Here is a 20,430-nt window from a genome sequence, read left to right on the forward strand (position 1 = left end):
TGTGTGATTAATTCCTTATCTTTCCTCTTCTTTTCAGCTACTCAGTAACTGTGCAAGAGTCATATCCACATCCCTTTGATCAAATTTACTACACTAGCTGCACTGACATTCTGAACTGGTTTAAATGCACACGGCACAGGTAATAAAAGCTCAGATATATTTATGAATTTGGCAGACTTGGAAGGAGTTTGTTAACAGACATTAAATACTTGAGCAGGTGCATCCATTCATCTGGTGAATAGTTACTGAGTGCTTGCTATTGTCCTAGATTTGTTCCAAATTACGGGAGATATAGAAAAGCAAAAAGGTTGTCTGCGCCCTTAAGGAGCTTCCAGAGAAAATGTCTACTGGTCCCCATTACTTGGTTAGCAAGAACTCATCCAACTTTTATGTCGCGAATAATTAGGGAGACGCCGTTAAATACGGATATCGCCAGATATCAGGAAACTCATATCTCAGCATATGTTTCCACTTGAACATCTGACTCAATGTAGGCAAACTTAAATTTGACCTCAGCTTAAGTACAATAAGTGACATGTTTTTTCCTATAAATGTGAAAACAGAAAACAAAACAATGAATTAAATGTTAATATAGAAGGGAACGATGATGCCTTAATTTCATTTGTAAAATACTTATGGCAGTATAAGTCATGGGTCCAGTGTGACATCTGCTGATTTATGCTGCACTAAATTATGTTATGCTCATTGTCATTTCTTCAGACAAGCTTTCCTTGACCACTCTGTCTAAACTTGCATTCCCTTCCTCTCACACTCTATTCCCTTAGTCGGGCTTTATTTTTTTTCACACCATTTAATCATCACCAGTCACTGTATATTTATTTGTTTAATGTGCATCTTAAATGCTACAGGTCTCTCTTCCCCATTAGAATGTAAGTTTCTTGAGAGTGAAGCTTTATGTTTTTTTCCTCGCTGTGATCTATTTTTCCAGTGCATAGAACAGTGCCTGGAATATAGTAAGTGCTCAATAAACATGTGTTTTATAAATGAATCAATGAATGAATGAAGCTTTAGTTAAATGTAAAGTTTTTTGTCTATAAGTCTTCTTTTTTATAGTGAGATGAAATTGCATTGTCATAGACTTTTAAAGGAATTCTCTGGATTCTTCCTTTAAAACATGTAAATGAATGATGATTAGATAAGATTCATATCTGAAATTACTCAATACTTTTCAAGATATCTCAAGATAAGTGAAATACAGAAGTCATGAAACTTCTGATCCCTTGAAATAAAGTATAGGTTGGCTTAAATGGGCAATCTTAGTATATTCTTAGCAAATCGATAAGAGCATAATATCGGTCAAGATATATATTCCATGTTTCTTCTTAATTATTTTAGAGTACTTTGCTTTTCATACTTATATTTAATAGTTCTTTTGTATTCAAATATAAATTCTTTATTTTGAATCAAATTGCAGGTCAAAAGAAGTAACAATGTGTTTTTTTCCCTCTATATAGAGTCAGTTATCGGACAGCCTATCGACATGGGGAAAAAACTATGTATAGGCGAAAATCCCAGTGTTGTCCTGGATTTTATGAAAGCAGGGAAATGTGTGTCCGTAAGTAAGACCTTCATCCCTTTAAGTTTCACTTATTTTTCCCAGTGCTGGTTTGACTCTATTAATGGCAGCCGCAATGGAGGCCTGTGGAGATGGGGCAGCGTGGACCAATCGCTTTCTTTCTTTGCTGCTTTCTTGGTTTGTGTTAGGAGAGAAGCTTTAACTTCGTCCCTCTGTCCTATCAAAAACCTCCAAGTGAATGTCACTTGAGGAGAAAACAGATGTTATTGAAAGATGAATCATGGCTGGATGTAGCAATGTTAATTGCACTTCTTCCATAAATGTCTCTTTGGAAATTGGTCAGCGAGTCATTAGATTTATAGGTCACAGAAAAGAACAGAGATGTAACTTTCTCACAGCACCCGACCAGAGTACTGAATCGACTTGTGAGAGATCAATGTATTCTTTGCCGGTGCATGGAATGATGAGGTTTATTAAGGAAGGAGGAGCTTTCACAGTGAGAAATGACTGTAAGCCTGGGTCACAAAGTAGACCTTTTTTAATTGTCATTTTCTCTCTCTCCTCCCCACTCCATCTTACCAATTCATTTGGAGATATCTTGAGAAAAGTTTGATATTTTAATGATACGCTAAAGAAAATCCTAGATTATCACGTGAGATACAGTTTGCAAATGAGGTTTTTTACCATTGTATGTAGGACATGTAGAAGATAGATCATTAAAAACGATTTTATTCAAATATTTTGGCTCAGCACACAGCTAGAGGAGTACCTTCGTTTTGTGAGCTGAGCCACTCATATTGCGAGGCGTAGAGAGAGACAGGGTTCTGAGCTCTAGTTTGAAGACATTAGGGATGACTTGATATACCTGGGCTTAAGAATCTGCAGAGTCGAGTGATAGCACTGACTCTACCACCTCTCAGCTGGGTGACCTTGGATAAGCCATTGATACCTCTGTGAGCCTCCTTCAAAAGAGAAGACAGCAGGGAAAGAGGAAAACCAATAATGAGATGGATTGACTCCATATAAGAAGCCATTAGGCGTGAGCCTCCAGGAGCTGAGCAGGGCTGTTGAGAACAGGACACGAACATCAGTCATATGCAGGATCACCCGGAGTCAGAGCCAACTCAATAGCATGTAACACACACACACACACACACACACACAGAAGGCGTGGAAAACTATGTGTCTTCTTCTTTCCAACCCCTGGATTCTATTGTTTATGTAGACGGGATGAGTCCTCAGCTTTGATTCAGAACCAGGGATATCTATGATAAATAATGATCATTGGAAAAATTAGAAAATGTAACTAAATGAAAAGAAGAAAATAAAAATGCACTGTGAATGTCTTTCCTGGTCAGTAAATGTACTTCTGTAACATATTTGCAAATATCAATGTTATCGCATTATAAATATTTATTTAACCAATTTCAACTGTTGAATATTTATATGATTTCCAAGTTTTACCTATTATGAACTGACTGCTCCAGAAGACATTATTGTAGTTAAGTCTTTTTTCCTATCCTTAATTAATAGGTAAGGATGAATTCCTAGAACTAATATTGCTGGGTTAGAGGTATACACATATTTCTAAGATATTTGGTATGTTTCCAATTTATACCCCACCAGCAGTATATGAGAATGCTTTTTTGTTTATACCTTGCACCAATTTTTTCTTTGCTAATTTTTTCTTAATTTGCGTGTCTTCGATAATGATATTGAATAAGAAAAATTACGTCTTTGTAATCAAACATCTTAAGAGAATAATCATGAACCGATTTCTGTGGCCCAGACTGATGGGACATTTTCAAAGAAAAGCACTGAGTATACACAAAGTGGACAGTGGGGAGGCCTGCCTGGCTGGGCTGGCCACTTCCTAGAGCCTTCGGGGCTACATTATCATGGTGCACTTGCCAGTGTTCAAACTCACAAGCACAGTTGTCAGTATACTGGGAAAGAGTAGTTCTATCTCCCAGGATTTGTTTCAACTAACCCAGGTCAGAGGAATTGTATGTAAAGCAAGGATGCTGATTCATTAAGTTACATAGAACCTAGAGGGATGCTTGGGCTGTCTTCTGGTCATACCTTCTCTCCCTGAAGGCCTGGCACGTGGAAAGCTAGATTTTACTGGCAAGCTGGTATGGGGAGCAAGGATCCAAGCAAGGTCCGTTAAAGAGAGTTTCAGTGCTTCACGGTCCCAGCTTTCCATAGCCCAGCAACACCTCTGTCATTTTACTCAGTAGTGCAGCCTGTCTCAGAAATCTGGACAATTCCACTAGCACTGTCATACCTAAAAATTATAATGGTAAAAATAACCTTTCCTTTTTCTCAAACTAAACAGGTTGCACGATGTCCTTCTTTCTGCTTAAATGGACATCTCTAGCATATGCCTCTGAAATCTCCTTTTTCGAAGACTCCTTGGCTGATCAAATGCCTTTCCCCCCCAACCCCCCTCCCCCAGATTGAAACATTTTTCCTTTAGATATGTTAATATACTTAATCAGCATACTGTCTAGTCTCAGAGGCCTGGATGCTATTCGGTCTCTTTAAGGGTATTTTGCATTTCTCCGCTCTGATGTCTTGATTTCATAGCTTAACCCAGAGGACAGTCAAGCTTCCCTTATTTCCTTCTTAATGGGGTTACCTCCGAGAAATCTGTACTCAACAGCTGGCACTGGCGAGGCAGCCTTGTGGGTAGAGAAGGAAGAAGAGAGAACTCACAATTCGTGGTTCTGCTTTCATAATCTTTTTTAACTAGGCTTTGCTGCCAGGCACATAGCACAGTCACCATTTTTAACTGTTTCTAATTACGAAAAGGAATTGAAACACGGGAATGGGTTATAATTTTACTTTAATTTTTTGGTAGTCAGTTTACCTAGAAGGCAAAAAAAGGATGATTTCATGCAAATACTTGTATTTGAAATAGTTTCTTTTAGGTAGTGGGAGTAGCTCCTTCTGGAGAGCAAGTCCCATACTCTCATTCCCCCCCCGCCCCCCTGCTTTATACTTCCTAAGATTACTGAACTCTCAGGCCATGTAGAGCTGCTGGTCTACATAGCACATTTTGAATAACAAGGCTCTGTGTTTTGAAGACAGATGCTTGTCATCAGGCAGGAAGAACTAAAAAGGAGACTGTAGGGGATGGCACTGTTAGAAGCCTTTCCTAAGAACCTGGTTGGAAAAAAAGAATGGATTAGAAAATTTTTCATGAGGAAAATATTACTAGGCATGAAGAACTCTATGATTCCTTGATGAAGTTTTAATCTGTTCATAAAATTAATTAAACTTTTAAGTTTACTCATCCTTCAGCGTTGCTCTTCTTGCCTAATCTTGTGTTTCATTACTTTTGATTTGGAGAAATTAAAATATTAGTGAAGAAATGCCCAGGGGAATGAAATGGTTTTAATGTGTGTATGTCTGTACACATATATGTGTCTATATGTATGTAGTATGTGTGCATACATGTGTATGTGTGTTTATGTGTATGCATGTTTTTAAAAATTGAGATATAATTGACATATAACATTTTATTAGTTTCAGGAGTAGAACATAATGATTCAATATTTGTCTATATCCTGAAATGAGCACCACAGTAAGTCTAGATAACATCCATTGCCACACATAATTATACATTTTTTTGTTGTGATAGGAACTTTTAAGACTATTCTCTTAGCAGATTTCAAATGTACAATACAATATATTTTTTTAATTTTATTATTTAGGCGAGGCAACCATTGGTTGGCCTCACGGATTGCAAGGACTTTGTCAGCTTACAATCCCTTACTTTTTAAATTTTTTATGCCTACAGCAGCTGGTCTTCCTAGGTGATCTCCCATCCAAGTACTAACCAGGTCTGACCTTGCTTAGCTTCTGAGATCAGATGGGATCGGGCTTTTCAGGGTAGCATGGCCGTAGACCAATACAATATTATTTACTATAGTCACCATGTTGTACATCACATCCCCAGGACTTATTTATTTTATAACTATAAGTTTGTATTTTTTGACCACTTTTACCCATTTCACCTACCTTCTGCCACTGGCAACCTATGATCTGTTCTCTGTATCTATGAGTTTGGGGTTTGTTTGTTTGTTTGTTTGCTTTTACATTCCACGTATAAGCAAAATCATATAGTATTTGTTTCTCTGTGTCTGACTTATTTCTCTTAGCATAATGCCCTCAAGTTCCATCCATTTTGTTACAAATGGAATAATTTCATTTTTTTACGGCTGAATAATATTCCATTGTATTTATATGTGTTTGTATGTATGTCTCACATCTTAATCTGTTCATCCATTGATGAATGCTAAAGTCGCTTCTATGTCTTAGTTATTGTAAATAATGCTGCAGTGAACATAGAGAGTGTACATATCTTTTTAAATTAGTGTTTTTGTTTCCTTCAGATAAATACCCAGAACCGCCATGCTATTTTCCATAGTGGCTGTATTCACATTCTAACCAACAGCACGCAAGGGTTCTAGTAGGTGTGAGTTGATATCTCATCGTGGTTTTGATTTGCATTCCCCTGATGATTAGTCATGATGAGCGCTTTTTTGTGTACCTGGTGGCCATCTGTGTGTCTTCGTGGAAAAAAATCTCTATTCAGATCATCTGCCCATTTTTTTTAATTGGAAATTTTGAGGTTTTTTTGCTATTGAGTTGTATGAGTTCAAGTTAATATCATTTGGAGATTAACCCTTTTTCAGATATATGATTTACAAATATTTTCTCTTTTTGGTAGGTTGCCTTTTCATTTTGTCGACAGTTTCCTTTGCTGTGCAGAAGCTTTCTCATTTGATTTATTTTTATTTTTCGCTTTTGTTGTCTTTGCTTTTGGTGTCAAATTCAAAAAATTGCCACCAAGACTGATATCAAGGAGCTTAATGTCTTTGTTTTCTTTTAGAATTTTTATGGTTTCAGGTCTTACATTTGAGTCATTAATCTATTTTTAATTGATTTTTGTGAATAGTGGAAGGTAGGAGCCTAGTTTCATTCTTTCGTGTGTCTGCTTTGATTACTATAGCTTTGTAATATAGCTTGAAATCAGGAAATGTGATGCCTCCATCTTTGTTCTTCTTTCTCAGGATTTCTTTGACTATTGGGGATCTTTTGTGGTTCCATACAAATTTTAGGATTATTTGTTCTAGTTCTGTGAAAAATGACATTGAGATTTAAATTACGATCGCATTGAATCTGCAGATAGCTTTGGAGAGTATAGACATTTTAACAATATTAATTCTTCCAATTTATAGCATGACTATCTTTCTTTTTGTGTCTTCTTCCATTTGTTTCATCAGTGTCTTATAGTTTTCAGTGTACAGGCCTTTCACCACCTTGGTTCAATTTATTCCTAGGTGTTTTATTCTTTTCGATGTAATTGTAAATGAATTTTTCTTAATTTCTCTTTTTGATAGTTTTTTATGTGTTGATAATTAACTTTGATTTACTGAAGTTACAAATCTAAAAACTCATTATTTCTTAAGCTAAATTTAGCTTTCCGATGTTTCATTCATTAGTCTCACAAACTTTAACAAACAGATTAAAGGGCCTTTGACTGATGTTTTACAAATAAACACCATCAAGTTTTTAAAATGAAATTTGTATATTTAATAAATTCAATTTCCATTTTAAGTAATCCAGCTTTCAGGCTGACAGACTCTCCTATGTGCTTAAATACTTTGCTTAAATACTTAAATCTAGTAAATTCAATTTATTAATAAGGTGTACTCTTAAGCTCTCTTAAATAGTATACTATTATATTTGTAAGAGCTCAACTTTAAAATAACATTTCTACCTATTCCACTACACATTTAAAAGATGAAATTAGAAGATCGACCTCTTTTTTTAACAGGACACATTTTTTAAAATATTACAAATATCTTCTTAAATCTAAAATTATAAACACTATAGATTTTGATTTTCTTATACATCTCTATATTAAATTTAAAACATTCACAAGGCTAAAAGATAGCTAACCTCTAAGCAAATGATTTTGTCATCTCATGTTTTTTTTGTTTATTTTTAATAAAATTTTGGTGGTCTCTTTTCAGTTTGCTGAAGTTATTTATTTATCTATTTATTTTTAATTGTAGTAACAAGTATATAACATTAAATTTATCATCTAATCATTTTTAAGTGTACAGTCCAGTGGTGTTAAGTATATTCATATTGTTGTGCAACAGATCTCTAGAAATTTTCATCTTTCAAAGCTGAAACTCTTTACCTATTAAATCCTGATTCCCCCTCCTCCCTCCCCAGAGCCCCTGGCAACCACCTTTTACTTATGCTTTCTGTTTCTAGAATTTTGACTACTTTGGATACTTCACATTTACATTTTGAATACTTTAGGAATCATATGGTATTTGTCCTTTTATGATGGACTTATTACACTTAGTATAATATCCTCAGCCTTATCCATGTTGTAGCCTGTGACAGGATTTCTTTTTTTAGGGCTACATAATATTCCTTTGTGTTGTTTTCTGAAGTTTTTTAAATACCAGAGAACATAGTCCTTGATTACTATCTCAATGGAACATACTGCACCCATTGTCTATTTTAGATGTTATATTCTGTATCGCTTAGATTTAAGGCACATTGTTTCCTAGTGCCATTTATGTTTTGGTTTCAATGACAGGAACAGGTGAGGTGATAAAAATGCTGATTAGAAACAACAAGTGGCAGTAGAGAGAGTTAACTGGCTGATTTGGGGGCTGATAATGCAGACAATTGGAGACCGAGACTTGAATAACAAATGCCAGAGTCAAATCAACAGAAAGCCCAGGGCTTTTGGAGCCCCTTATCATCAACAATGTCATCGGACTCCATTCTGTCTTCACACCAAAGTTCCACAGGTTCCCTTCTCCCAAGACCTCAACTGTTGCAGTTCCAGGGATGATTAGGAGCCAGGGCAGCTTCTTGTCTTCTCCCATGGCCCCCCTACTATGAGCACTGAGAAGAGAGGAATAATCTCTGGTGCTGTGGCAGTCAGGGGAGCTCAAGACAGCCCGAAATGAAATGTGAACGCTCTGATCCGCGGGAAGGAGTTGATACCCAGACTCTGTGATTCCGCAGTATTGTAGTTGTGGAGTAAATGAGCATTTGAGGCTGCCCTAGGCATGCAACCATTATTTACAACATTAGAACTTCAAGAAAATATGTTTGGAGGGAGACACCAATTTCCAAACACATCCTGGAACTCAACCTGTTAGCAAGTGCAGATTGCCTGTAGATTTGGTTTCATGGGACTAGGAAAAACTCACAGGAAAAGCAGCAGCAGAGTGAGAAGTTGACAATTCTTCCCCTGTGGGAAGGATTGGTTGACTTGAGATAAGGCCGGCCATACATTCTCTCATGTCCTTGGCTTCACAGCTTGGCGAATGGGAGATAATTTTAAGCAGAGCCACTTGCACCAGAATTCTGAATGGACAAGGGGCGTGGCCAGGGGTCCCTTCTCTAGTCTAGCTTCCATTCTTTTGCCCAGATGCCCAGTCTTCTCCTACTGGATGCTACTGCAGAAGAAGCGAACATTCTGATGAATGTTTCCATTTTGGTAGACAACTCTGTTACCCTATGTTTGTTAAATGGAGGAGCTCAAATGCTAACTTCAAATTAAAGTTGTAACGGGGGCATTGCAGGCAGTGTGGCGTGCAAGGAAGGCAGATATAGGAGAGGTTTGGGACTGGGTCACCCGCTTGATTGCCTTGTAGGCTAGCTCTGATGGTAGGTCGGTTCCCATGGATGTGTACTGCCTGTCTTTGGCACTCATTAAGAGAACTTTGGAACTGTAAATGAGAAGCCTTAACTCCCACACACTGAACTGTATATGATTTCCTGTTTTTAGTAGAGAGGAGTGTGACAATTGATTACCAGAGCAGTGAATGAATATTCACAGCTGATTTTTAACTTGGCCAATTTTGTGAAAAACTGAACTGGCTGTAGACAAATCAGAAACTAGAACTGTGGTTGGTGTTTATACAAAAAATAATTCCTGTAGATAAACTTCTTGTCGGAATGTCACGCTTCAGCAAGCAGTGGGTTTTAAACCCAAATTTTGAGTTAAGGCCTTAAATACATATGCAGCTCACTTACCTAGGACTATTTTCCTTCCAGGAGACAGATATACCACACAGGTAGCATTTCAAGGTGCCACGTTAGGTTATTTGCCATATAACCCATGCATTTCCCCGTATTTCTTCTTTTTGTTTTGGAATACTGTTGTATTAAATTGGAATTAACAAAAAGCTTCCTTTTTGGGAGAGAAGGTACCATCTCTTAGAAACAGCTACCTGGAACATTGTGTTTATGAGGCCATCAATGCCTGTGCTAAGAGAGAGAACAGAGTGACCCATTGGTGATTTCCGTCATGTTGTTTGGGTGGCCCAAGTGCCCTACATTTCTCATCCCTGTATTAGACTCTGTCTGGGATCCTACAGCACTTTGAACCTCTTGAGTCATGGAGCTACCAATTGAGGTTCCTGAATCATGCACAGGGCCATAGACTCCTATTATACTTAGTTTCTCCATTTAACTGGAAAGTCTTAGGTTCTCGTTCTTGCTATTGTCCTCAAGAAAATGAGCTTTCTCTTTGTGAGCTGGAATATTCGCTAAGCTAACTCAGGATCATATTGTCATAAATTTTGTTTTGGAATGAAAAAAGATTTTCAGCGCCCAATGTCAGCCATAGGAGGGGCACTGCAGGCTTGGGCAAATGGGCAAGGCTTTCTGGGAAGAGCTGTGCTGCATGTACTTGTTTCTGGAGATGATAGAAAGGCGCATTTCATTCTTTATCCAGGCTTCATGTCATTTTGGTCTTCGACTGCTGAAAAGTTTGGGGCTCAGATTTTTTAGGATGAGAAGAGCTGGAGTGTAGGGCAAGATGCCATGTTTGGGGCTGTGAAGATTCAGCCTTTCGCGGAGGGTGTGTATGAGCAACCTGGGCTTCTCCAGAGGGTTTAGGGCAGCACAGTGAAGGCTTAAGGAGAGGTGGATCACCTCTCTGGAGTTAAAGGCAATCTGAGATTTTTGCTCTGAATTTGCTTGACTTTCACAGGTTTGTTTAATAATACAGTTGTCATCTCGTTAAATATTTTCAAACACACTCAGGGTAGACTCTTAAGTAGACCCTTTGAGTGCAAATAAAAGTAAGATAATCCCGTTAGGCTAGCCAAAGGGACCCTGAACTGACAGCATTCAGATGGTATGTCCCTAAGTATATGTACCCATGATGCCCTTTCTGCCACTGGCAGTGGATTCTTTCGCGTTTCCATAGGGACCCTGTTGCTATGGAGCCCGACTTGGTTCAGAGGAACCTACTAGTAAATACTGGGAAAGGCCTTTTGTCCACATACTGCACCAGCAGAAATTCCAATTTTCCCACACCTCTATTTGAACCTAAACTTCTGTTTTCCAGTTTTGGTCATTGGTCTCTGCTAGTAGCAAAGATAGGACATCTGATAAATAATGCATGAAACCTTTGTTGCCTTTCTGATTGCCAATGCATACTTACTAGTTAGGATTTTAGAAATAGAAACCACGACTTTAATAATAATTAAAAACACTGTAAATTTAAGATAGCCTTGGTCTAAAAAGATGGAAATCCTGTCTGTTACCTGTTTTTTTGCTTAAGAAAGCCTGATTTTAGAATCCTATGGAGACAGGGCCAAAGGGAAATAATGAAAAATCCTTACCTTATCTCTAGAAAATGAGTTCCTGTAATTGCAGTCTTTGCAGGACAGGTAGAATTTTTACAGGCCTAGTAATTTATGCAGTCTCCTTATAGAGATAGATAATAGCTAATATAAAAGCTCAGAATGGAAAAGCAATTTTTATTGCACAATGGTCCAAATCTTTTTAGAGCAAAATAATTCAAAAGTGATGGAAGAAACATATTTTGAGCTAAATAACCAACCTCAAAACATTGACATGACCAGGTGGTGACAGAACTTGCATTCTTTAGTCTGGGATAACAGACTATTATCCGTACTTTTACAGATAATCTGGTGGTAAACCTAGTACATCCCTCTGGGGCACACGCACAAATGCTAAAGGGAGAGGGCACCCAATGCTCGGATACAGGCAAAGCTGCCGTGACACTGTGCTTTCCCGTAAGTTGCAGGAATATTCCAAGTTCTGGATGTAGTTTTTTTTCCTTGATGAATTATTCCAAAAATTATTTTAGAATTTGAAAGAACTCAGCTAGAGCACCAAGAAGACTACCACATAGAAAAGCAGTCTTCTTAGTTAGGTCACAGAAGGTAGCATGATCTGAAGGTACGCCTCTGTGACCAGCTGGGCCCATGGAGAGGCAAAGGCTGTTATGGCAAGTCTAAAGATATAACAGCCAAACTGATGTTTAAGCCTAAAAACAACTTAGTTAATTTATTGTACTTAGCATGTAATTGACGGATAGAAAAGGAAATGTGCCACCTCATATGAAATCTATCTGTTGATCCAGGGAGGAGAATAGGTTTCCAAAACTTGGACCGTGAACATTATCTGTAGCTGCATAACCTAGGGTGAGCTGCTGAATGCTCGCCCTGCACAATTAATTCACTGTTGCATTATCCAGTAAGACTGGGAAATGCCTTGTGCTGGATCTCCTTTCTCAAAGATTTACATCTGTTTGTTACAGGCTCTGAGAATGCTTGGAGTACAGGCATGTTTTAAACGTATTTGACTGTGGAATTCCCTACTCCCCTTCCTCCCCGCACCCTCCTCCCCCTACTGTTTTTTTCCAAGAACATGATGGAACTAATAGTCCTCAGAGTCTACTCTGGAGAACAATGTGTTAAGGGATTTCATTTGCTTTTATATAGCTTTAGACTGGTAATTGTAAATATTTAACTTTATCAGAGACTCTTTGGATTTTTCGTTTTTTGTTTTTCACCTTTATTATCTATTATTGTATAAATGTGATGATTTGATACACTTAATATTGCGAAATGATTACCACAGTAATCACATAATTACCATTTCTTTTCTGTGGTGAGAATGTTTAAGATCTACTCTCTTAGCAATTTTTAAGTATATAATACAGTATTAATATTGTTAATCAAGGTGCCATGCTATACATTAGATCTCCAGAACTTATTCATCTTTGACAAACATTCCCTACTTGCACCTACTCCCGCCCCCACCCTTGGTGACCACCATTTTGCTGTCTGTTTCTAGGAGTTAAGCTTTTTTAGATTCCACATATGAGTGATATCATACAGCATTTGTCTTTCTCTGATTTATTTCACTTAGAATAATGCCCTCAGGGCCATCCATGTTGTTACAGATGGCAGGATTTCCTTTTCTTTTTTTTATTGATGAATAATAGTCCTTGTGTATATAGTATTGTGTTTTCATCAACATTGAGGCAAGGCCCTCCACCAGCAAAAAGATTATGATGTGTTAAAGGCTTAGATGATGGTTAGCATTTTTTAGCAATAAAATATTTTTTAATTAAGGTGTGCACATTGCTTTATAGACCCAAAACTATTGCAAATTTAATAGACTACAGTATATTGTAAACAGAACTTCTATATGCACTGGGAAATCAAAAAATTCAGAAGACTTGCTTTATTGCTATATTCGCTTTATTGCTATATTCGCTTTATTGCAGTGGTCTGGAATGGAACCCACAATATCTCTGAAGTATGCCTGTATACCACATTTTTTTTATCCACTCATCAACCCAAGGACATTTAGGTTGTTTCCATATCATGGCTATTATGAATACTGCTACAGTAAACATGGGAGTGCAGATAGCTCTTTGAGATGCTGATTTAATGCCCAGAAGTGGAATTGCTGGATTATATGGTAGTTCTATTTTTAATCTTTTGAGAAATTGCCGTACTGTTTTTCACAGTGGTTGTATCAACTTACATTCCCACCAATGGTTCACAAGGGGTCCCTTTTCTCTATATTCTTACCAACACTTATTTCTTATCTTTTGACGATAGCCATTCTAACAGGTATGAAGTGATATTTTCTTGTGGTTTTGATTTTCATTTCTCTGATGATTAGTGATAGAGTCCTTTTCATTTACCTGTTGGCCATCTGTATGTCTTCTTTGGAAAAATGTCTATTCGGATCCTTTGCCCATTTTTTAATTGGATTGTTTGTTCTTTTGCTATTGAGTTGTGCGCGTTCTTTATATATTTTGGATATTAACTCCTATCAGATAGATGATTTGCAAATCTTTCCTCCCATTCAGTAGACTGACTTTTCATTTTGTTGCTTGCTTCTTTTGTTGTGAGGGCTTTTAATTATATAGTCCCACTTTTTTTTTTTCTTTTGTTGCTTGTGATTTTGGTGTCATATCAAAAAAATTACTGCCAAGATCAATGTCAAGGAGATTTCCCCCTGTCTTTTCTTATAGAAGTTTTATGGTTTTAGGTTTTACGTTAACATCTTTAATCCATTTTGAGTTAATTTTGTGAGTAGTGTAAGATAGGAGTTCAATTTTATTTTTCTGCTTGCTATAATTTAGTTTCCCCGCTACCATTTATTGAAGAGACTATCCTTTCTCCATTGAGTATTTTTGGCTCTCTCATCAAATATGACCACATATGAGAGGGTTTATTTTGGGGCCCTTGGTTCTGTTTCCTTAGTCTATGTGTCTACTTTTATGCCAATACTATACTGTTTTGATTACAATAGCTATGTAATATAGTTTGAAATCAGGAAGTGTGACGCTGCAAGCTTTGTTCTTTTTCAAGATGGCTTTGGCTATTTTTGGTCTTTTATGGTTTCATACAAATGTTAAGATTGTTTTTTTCTATTTCCAGGGAAAATGTCATTGGAATTTTGTTAGGAATTGCACTGAATCTGTAGATTGCTTTGAGTAGTATGGCTATTTTAACAATATTAACATTTCTGATTCATGAACATGGAATATCTTTTCATTTATTTGTGTCTTCTTCCATTTCTTTCATTAAAGTCTTATAGTTTTCAATGTACAGGTCTTTCACCCCCTTGGTTAAATTTATTTCTAAGTGTTTTATTGTTTTTTAATCTGTTGGGAATGGAATTGTTCTTTATCTCTTTTTCAGATATTCCATTGTTAACATATAGCAATGCAACTGATTTCTGTATGTTGATTTTGTATCTTGCAACTTTACTGAATTTGTTGATTAGTTCTAACAGTTTTGGGTGGAGTCTTCAGGATTTTTTATATATAAGATCATATTATCTGCAAACAGAGACAATTTTACACTTTTCTTTCCAATTTTGATGATTTATTTCTTCTTCTTACCTGAATTTGTATGGTGACTTATAAGCTTCATGAACTTAAATATCCAAATCTCCACTCCCCTACCCCTCCCCCCCCAGATTTGGGAAGTTATCCTCTATTATTTCTTTTAATAAGCTTTCTGTACCCTCTCCCTTTTCCTTCAGGGATTATAATAATTCATGGATTACATCTTTTGATGGTATCCCATAAATCGTGTAAACTTTCTTCACTTTTTAAATTTTTTTTATTCTTTCATTACTGGGAAATATTAAAATATCTGCCTTCTACCTCACAGATTCTTTTTTCCTTGATTCATTCTTCTGTTGATGCTTTCTAATGCATTTTTTAATTTCATTCATTGTATTCTTCAGATCCAGAATTTCTGTTTGATTCTTTTTTTATGATTTATATCTTTGTTAAACTTCTCATTTTGCTCATGTATTGTTTTCCTGTTCTTGTTGAATTACCTTTCTGTGTTTTCTTGTAGCTCATTGAGCTTCCTTAAAACAGCTATTTTGAATCCTTAATCAGGTAAATCACAGATCTCCATGTCTTAAGGCTGGTTACTGGAAGATTATTGTGTTTCTTTGGTGGCGTCATGTTTCCTTGATATTTACTATCCCTTGAAGTCTTGTATTGCTGTCTTCACATTTGCAGTAGCAGTCACCTCCTTCAGTCTTTACTTACATTGAGACAAAATACCTTCTGTCAGCTTTGCTAGAAATTCTGAGGCTTTCTTGGACATTCTATAGATAAGCTCGCTCCACACTTTTTGCTCCCTCTTGTGGCAGAATTCTTAAACGTGCGTGCCTCCTCTGCATCCTGCAACACATCAGGCCAGGTGCTGACAGCCTCTTTTGTTTTCCCAAGGGCGGAGCTAAAGCTCAAGTTTGTGGTCTCTCTCTGGCCCACAGATTTGAGCCAGCTTTCTGCACATGCTCACTAGCCTTCTGCCAAAGTTTGCTCTCACCACTGGAATGTGCGCAGAAAGCTGGACACAGAGTGGATGTGTATATGGATGAGGTGCATGAAGTGTTGGGAGTGCCCATGGGCCAGATGGGGGTTATCTGCAGATTAGGTATCCCCCTGTGGTAATAGGTGGGCTTCTTGATGGACTCCAGCACAGTAAGATCCATGTTCCTTTAATGCCTTCTAGATTCCTCTCTGCTGCTCTCCCAGCCTCTTCACTTTCCCCAGTCATGCAACTTACAACTCTATACTCTGGATGTGGTGTGAGAGAAATGGGCCTCTTTGACAAAGTCCTACACAGCTGGACTCTCACTCACATGCTCTCAGTTTCTTGGGGGAGGGGTAAAGTCTAACCGTTCCTCTTACCCTCGCCAGTGTGTCCAAACTTGTTTTGTTTGGCTTTTTTTTCTCTAATGATGTGCTGGAGTTCTCTGTTGGAAGCCTGGACTTCCACGAAGGTTCTCTCATCCATGGGTGTCTTAAGACAGTGTTCTCCAGGGGCTCCTGGGCCGTGGCCAGAATGGGCTGGAGATGATTCACAGGCCACTGCAGGGTCTGCAGCTGGGACCCAGGTCTGCGTGCCTACTACCTGATGCATGAGTGGGCAGGACTCCTTCCGGGTCCCTTGGCGTATGGTGCTGGATCCCACGGTTCCCACAGAGGTACTTTTGTCTGTGGACAGATGCTGAATTGTCGTTGTTGAGGAGGAATTCCATGATGAATGTCTTTTTTCAGGCTTATTGCTAATGCCACTCTTTAATTTCTTCTAAGGACAATTATAATGTCTGTTTTCACAATTCAAGAAAGAAAAATATTGAGTCATGACAAGATATAGCAGATGCTTCCTTCCCTTCATAGCATGGAAGATGTATCCATTTACTGACTTCACCAATTGGGTTCAGCATCGGCTGGGCCACTCCTCCAACTTTTGAACTATTATTAACAGAGATATTTCATTACAAACAGTTGTTCACTGAAAGTAAAGTCATCAATGCATATGAAACAGATCTTGATATTAAATTCAAAATAGCTGCATAAATGATAGATTTGAAATTGATACAGAATACAGGGGCAAAAACTAAAATTAACGGGGAAAAAGACAGTTCAGTTTAAAATTCAGTTTGTCAAAGATCTTAAAAACTTTATTTTGAACATTTTAGGACCTTCACTAATGTTTTCACAAAGCAGGTCAATAGTCTCTGCCGGAGATGGCAGAATAGCAGGCTGGATGATTTGATGTATAGTCATATTTTGTTTGGTCCACATAGTGTTTTACATTTAAAAGTTTTTCACATAAAATTTTCACATAAAATCTTCCATGGAAAAAATAGGTGATTGATAACACTGGCTTGGCATTCTTATGTTGCAATTGACAGGAGACAATTGAGCTTCCCTTTTATATACTTATTTTTAATTGAGATAAAAATAACATATAACATTATATTAGTTTCAGGTATAAAACATAATGATTTGACATATGGATATATTGTGAAATGATCACCACAATAAGTCTAGTTAACATCTGTCACCACACATAGTTAAAATAATTTTGCGTGTGTGTGTATGTGATGAGGACTTCTAAGATTTACTCACTTAGCAACTTTCAAATATTCAATACAGTATCATTAACTGTAGTCACCATGCTGTACATTACATCTCCGTGAGCTATTTTGTAACCAGAAGTTTGTAACTTATGACCGCCGCCCCCTCCTCCAACCCCAGAGCTGCCCCTTTTAGATGAGCAAGTGCTCTCTTGAGTTTTCTCAGGCTTACCCGACCTGCTTGCTCTTGCCATCGATCCCACCTGGCTCCTGGCGGCATTTGAGTTAGTATTCCCTGGTTTTTGGTGGGGTGTTCCAGTAGCAAAGGTCCTGCTGCCAGCTTTCTCTCAGATCCTTAATCCTCCCCTTTTTGGAGAAATTCTACCACGTAATTCATACATTTGGCTTAAGGCTTCGATACTGAAATGCAAGTGTTCCTGATAAGGGAGATAACTATAGCTGTTATTATTAGTCATTAACCCTTGTGTTTGCGAATTCTATTTATTCTTAAGCTACTGAAGACAGGGAAGGAGAGTATAAAGAACATAAGGGCACTGGAATCCAAAGGGAAATATCCAGGACCCACCACGAAGGAAGGAGGAGGGGCGAGGACGCTGAATGGGAAAAGTGGTTAACCTTGAGGATGGCTCTTACCCTCTTAACTTGCCCTAGGGCCGGCCTTTATTATTAATGTGTTATTCAGATGTATTGGATAAGCAGAAGCAAAATATCTGGAAACAAGTGTCAGCAAGATGAAGTAGGGCAGACTAGGGGAAATGCCATGTGGTGGAAAACATGCTGTGGGAAAGAATATTTGTGGAAGAATTCCATGGCTCCATAAGAGTGGTTGGACCAAGAGGAATGTCATTCTAAAAACAGAGGAGCCTGGTATGGCACTTCCCATAGAATCACCATGCTTTCCTCACAGATATAAACATAACAGATCAGGAGGGAAGTAATGTATCCCAAACAAAGGTATCTTCCTTCTGATTTATTCTCTGTACGCTGTTGATTTTGTACGCTGTACGCTGATGATTTTGCAGTTCTTCTCAAGTTAAATCTGTTTGCAGTTGTACCATCAGACCAGCATAGGCTGTGTTGTTTGGAATTTGCACCTAGGAAAGTTTGAGTTTATTCCAGTGCTTGTTAACTGTTCGAAACTATGGTCTATTAGGATCATATTACTTCTGTTTCTGAAATGTGATTTAATCTAAACAGACACAATACGAGAGTTGTGGCCAAAATAGATAATGCCTGTATATGTGTGGAATTAAGCTAAAACCTCTTTCCATTTTCAAATAAATGAATAGGATTATGTGCTCCACAGATGGTATTTCAATCCTTTGTGTGGGATCCATTACAATAGCTATTTCAATACAAAATTTTTTTCTGTATAAGTCATTCACTTTGCAGAGGAAATGCTTGTAGAACATTGTATTGTGAGTTTTAGTATTAGCATTCCCTAAAATGATCATTTCTTGGGAGAGTCTAAAGCCAATACCTTCATAAGCATTTGGAGAGCCCATCCATCAATGCCACACACTCATTGAAATTGCAAAGTTTGTACAGTATTTTAGTGTTAGCTCAGATATTTTTTTTTTTGAAAGAAAATCTGCCCTCTTTTGTAAGTAAAGTCTCTTTGCCCCTCCCTGGAAGTTCACCTCACACTCTAATTTTTTTTTAAACAACTTTATTGAGGTAACATTGACATAAAATAATGGTACGAATTTAAATGAACAATTTAATAGGTATGGCATATGTATACAACCATGAAATCATCACCTCAGTTATGATAGTGAACCTATTCATTACATATGAACATTTTTTTCACACCCTTTTGTAGTTCCTCCCACTTTCTGACCTACCCCCCACTTTTTGCAGGTAATCACTGATTTGCTTTCTGTCTCTCTAGGTTAGTTTGTGTTTTCTAGAGCTTTACATAAGTGGAATCATATAGTATGTTCTCTTTTATGGCTGATCTCTTTCACTCAGAATAATCATTTTGGGATGCATCCGTTTTTTTCTGGATCATTAGTTCATTCTGTTTTATTGCTGAGTAGTATTCTATTGTATGGATATACCAATTTTTTTTTTTATTCTTTCATGTGTTTATGGACGTTTGAATCATTTCTAGTTTGGGGCAATTACAAATAAAGCTGCTCTGAGAACTAGTGTACAAGTTGTTGTATGGACTATACTTTGATTTCTCTTGTGTAATACCTAGGAATGGAATTACTGAGCCATTTGATGTCTGTACACAAATGTTTAGAGGTGCTTTATTTGTAACAGCCAAACTGCAAACAATCCAAAAGTCTGTAAATATTTTTTAGAAACTGCCAAACTTTTCCAAAGTGTTGTCCATTTTACACTCTCACTAGCAATGTATGAGAGTTGCACTCATTCCAGATTCTTGCCAACACTTGATACCATCAGTCTTTTTAATTTTAGTCATTTGAATAGATAATGTAAAACTATCTTATTATAGTTTTAATTTGTACTGTTCTAATGACTAATGACATTGAGCATCTTTTCTTGAGCTTACTTGCCATTAGTACATCTTTAGTGAAGTGTCCAAATCTTTTGCCCATTTTTCAATTTGTAACCAAGCTGTTTATTTTCTTATTTAGTACCCTTTCTGTGTTCCGAATATAAATTCTTTATCAGATAATTTTTTCGAAAATATTTCTTTCATTCTATGACTTATCTTTTTATTCTCTTAATGGTGTTTTTTGAAGAGAAGTTTTTAATTTTGATGGACAAATTAATTAGCTTGTTCTTTGGCAGATTGTGTTTTTAGTGCCATATCTAAGAAATCTTTGCCCAACTCAAGGTCACAAGTTTTTCTCCTATGCTTTCTTCTAGTGGTTTTATATTTTTTTAGGTTTTACACTTAGGTCTATGACTCATTTTGAGTTAACGTTAGTAAATGGTGTGAGAGTACATATCCATGTTTATTTGTTTGCATACGGATATCCAATTTTTCCAGCATTGTTGAGAAGACTGTTCTTTCTTCACTGAATTGCCTTTGTGCTTCTGTCAAAAGATAATTGTCCATATATGTGCAGATTTATTTCTGGACTCTCTATTTTCTTTCATTAATCTTTTTGTCTCTATGTACATCAACATCATACTTTCTTGATTACTATAGCTTTATAAGTCTTTAAACC

The 20,430-nt window shown here is 37.1% G+C and overlaps 1 protein-coding gene and 1 pseudogene across 2 annotated transcripts in view; one reads left to right on the forward strand and one right to left on the reverse strand.

Moving 5' to 3' along the window:
- The window catches only part of MEGF10 (multiple EGF like domains 10), a 332,427-nt gene that overhangs the window by 221,791 nt on the left and 90,206 nt on the right, over nucleotides 1–20,430 (forward strand). For both annotated transcript variants that reach the window (XM_039848592.1, XM_039848593.1), the window contains 2 exons: nucleotides 38–139; nucleotides 1,476–1,576. In XM_039848592.1, coding sequence (XP_039704526.1) covers nucleotides 38–139; nucleotides 1,476–1,576 — 203 coding nt within the window. The remainder of the gene's footprint in view (nucleotides 1–37; nucleotides 140–1,475; nucleotides 1,577–20,430) is intronic.
- LOC120590984 (uncharacterized) lies at nucleotides 5,334–5,451 on the reverse strand (annotated as a pseudogene).

The sequence above is a fragment of the Pteropus medius genome, unplaced genomic scaffold (genome assembly GCF_902729225.1).
Source record: "Pteropus medius unplaced genomic scaffold, Ma_sr-lr_union100, whole genome shotgun sequence".
Classification (NCBI taxonomy): Eukaryota; Metazoa; Chordata; class Mammalia; order Chiroptera; family Pteropodidae; genus Pteropus; species Pteropus medius.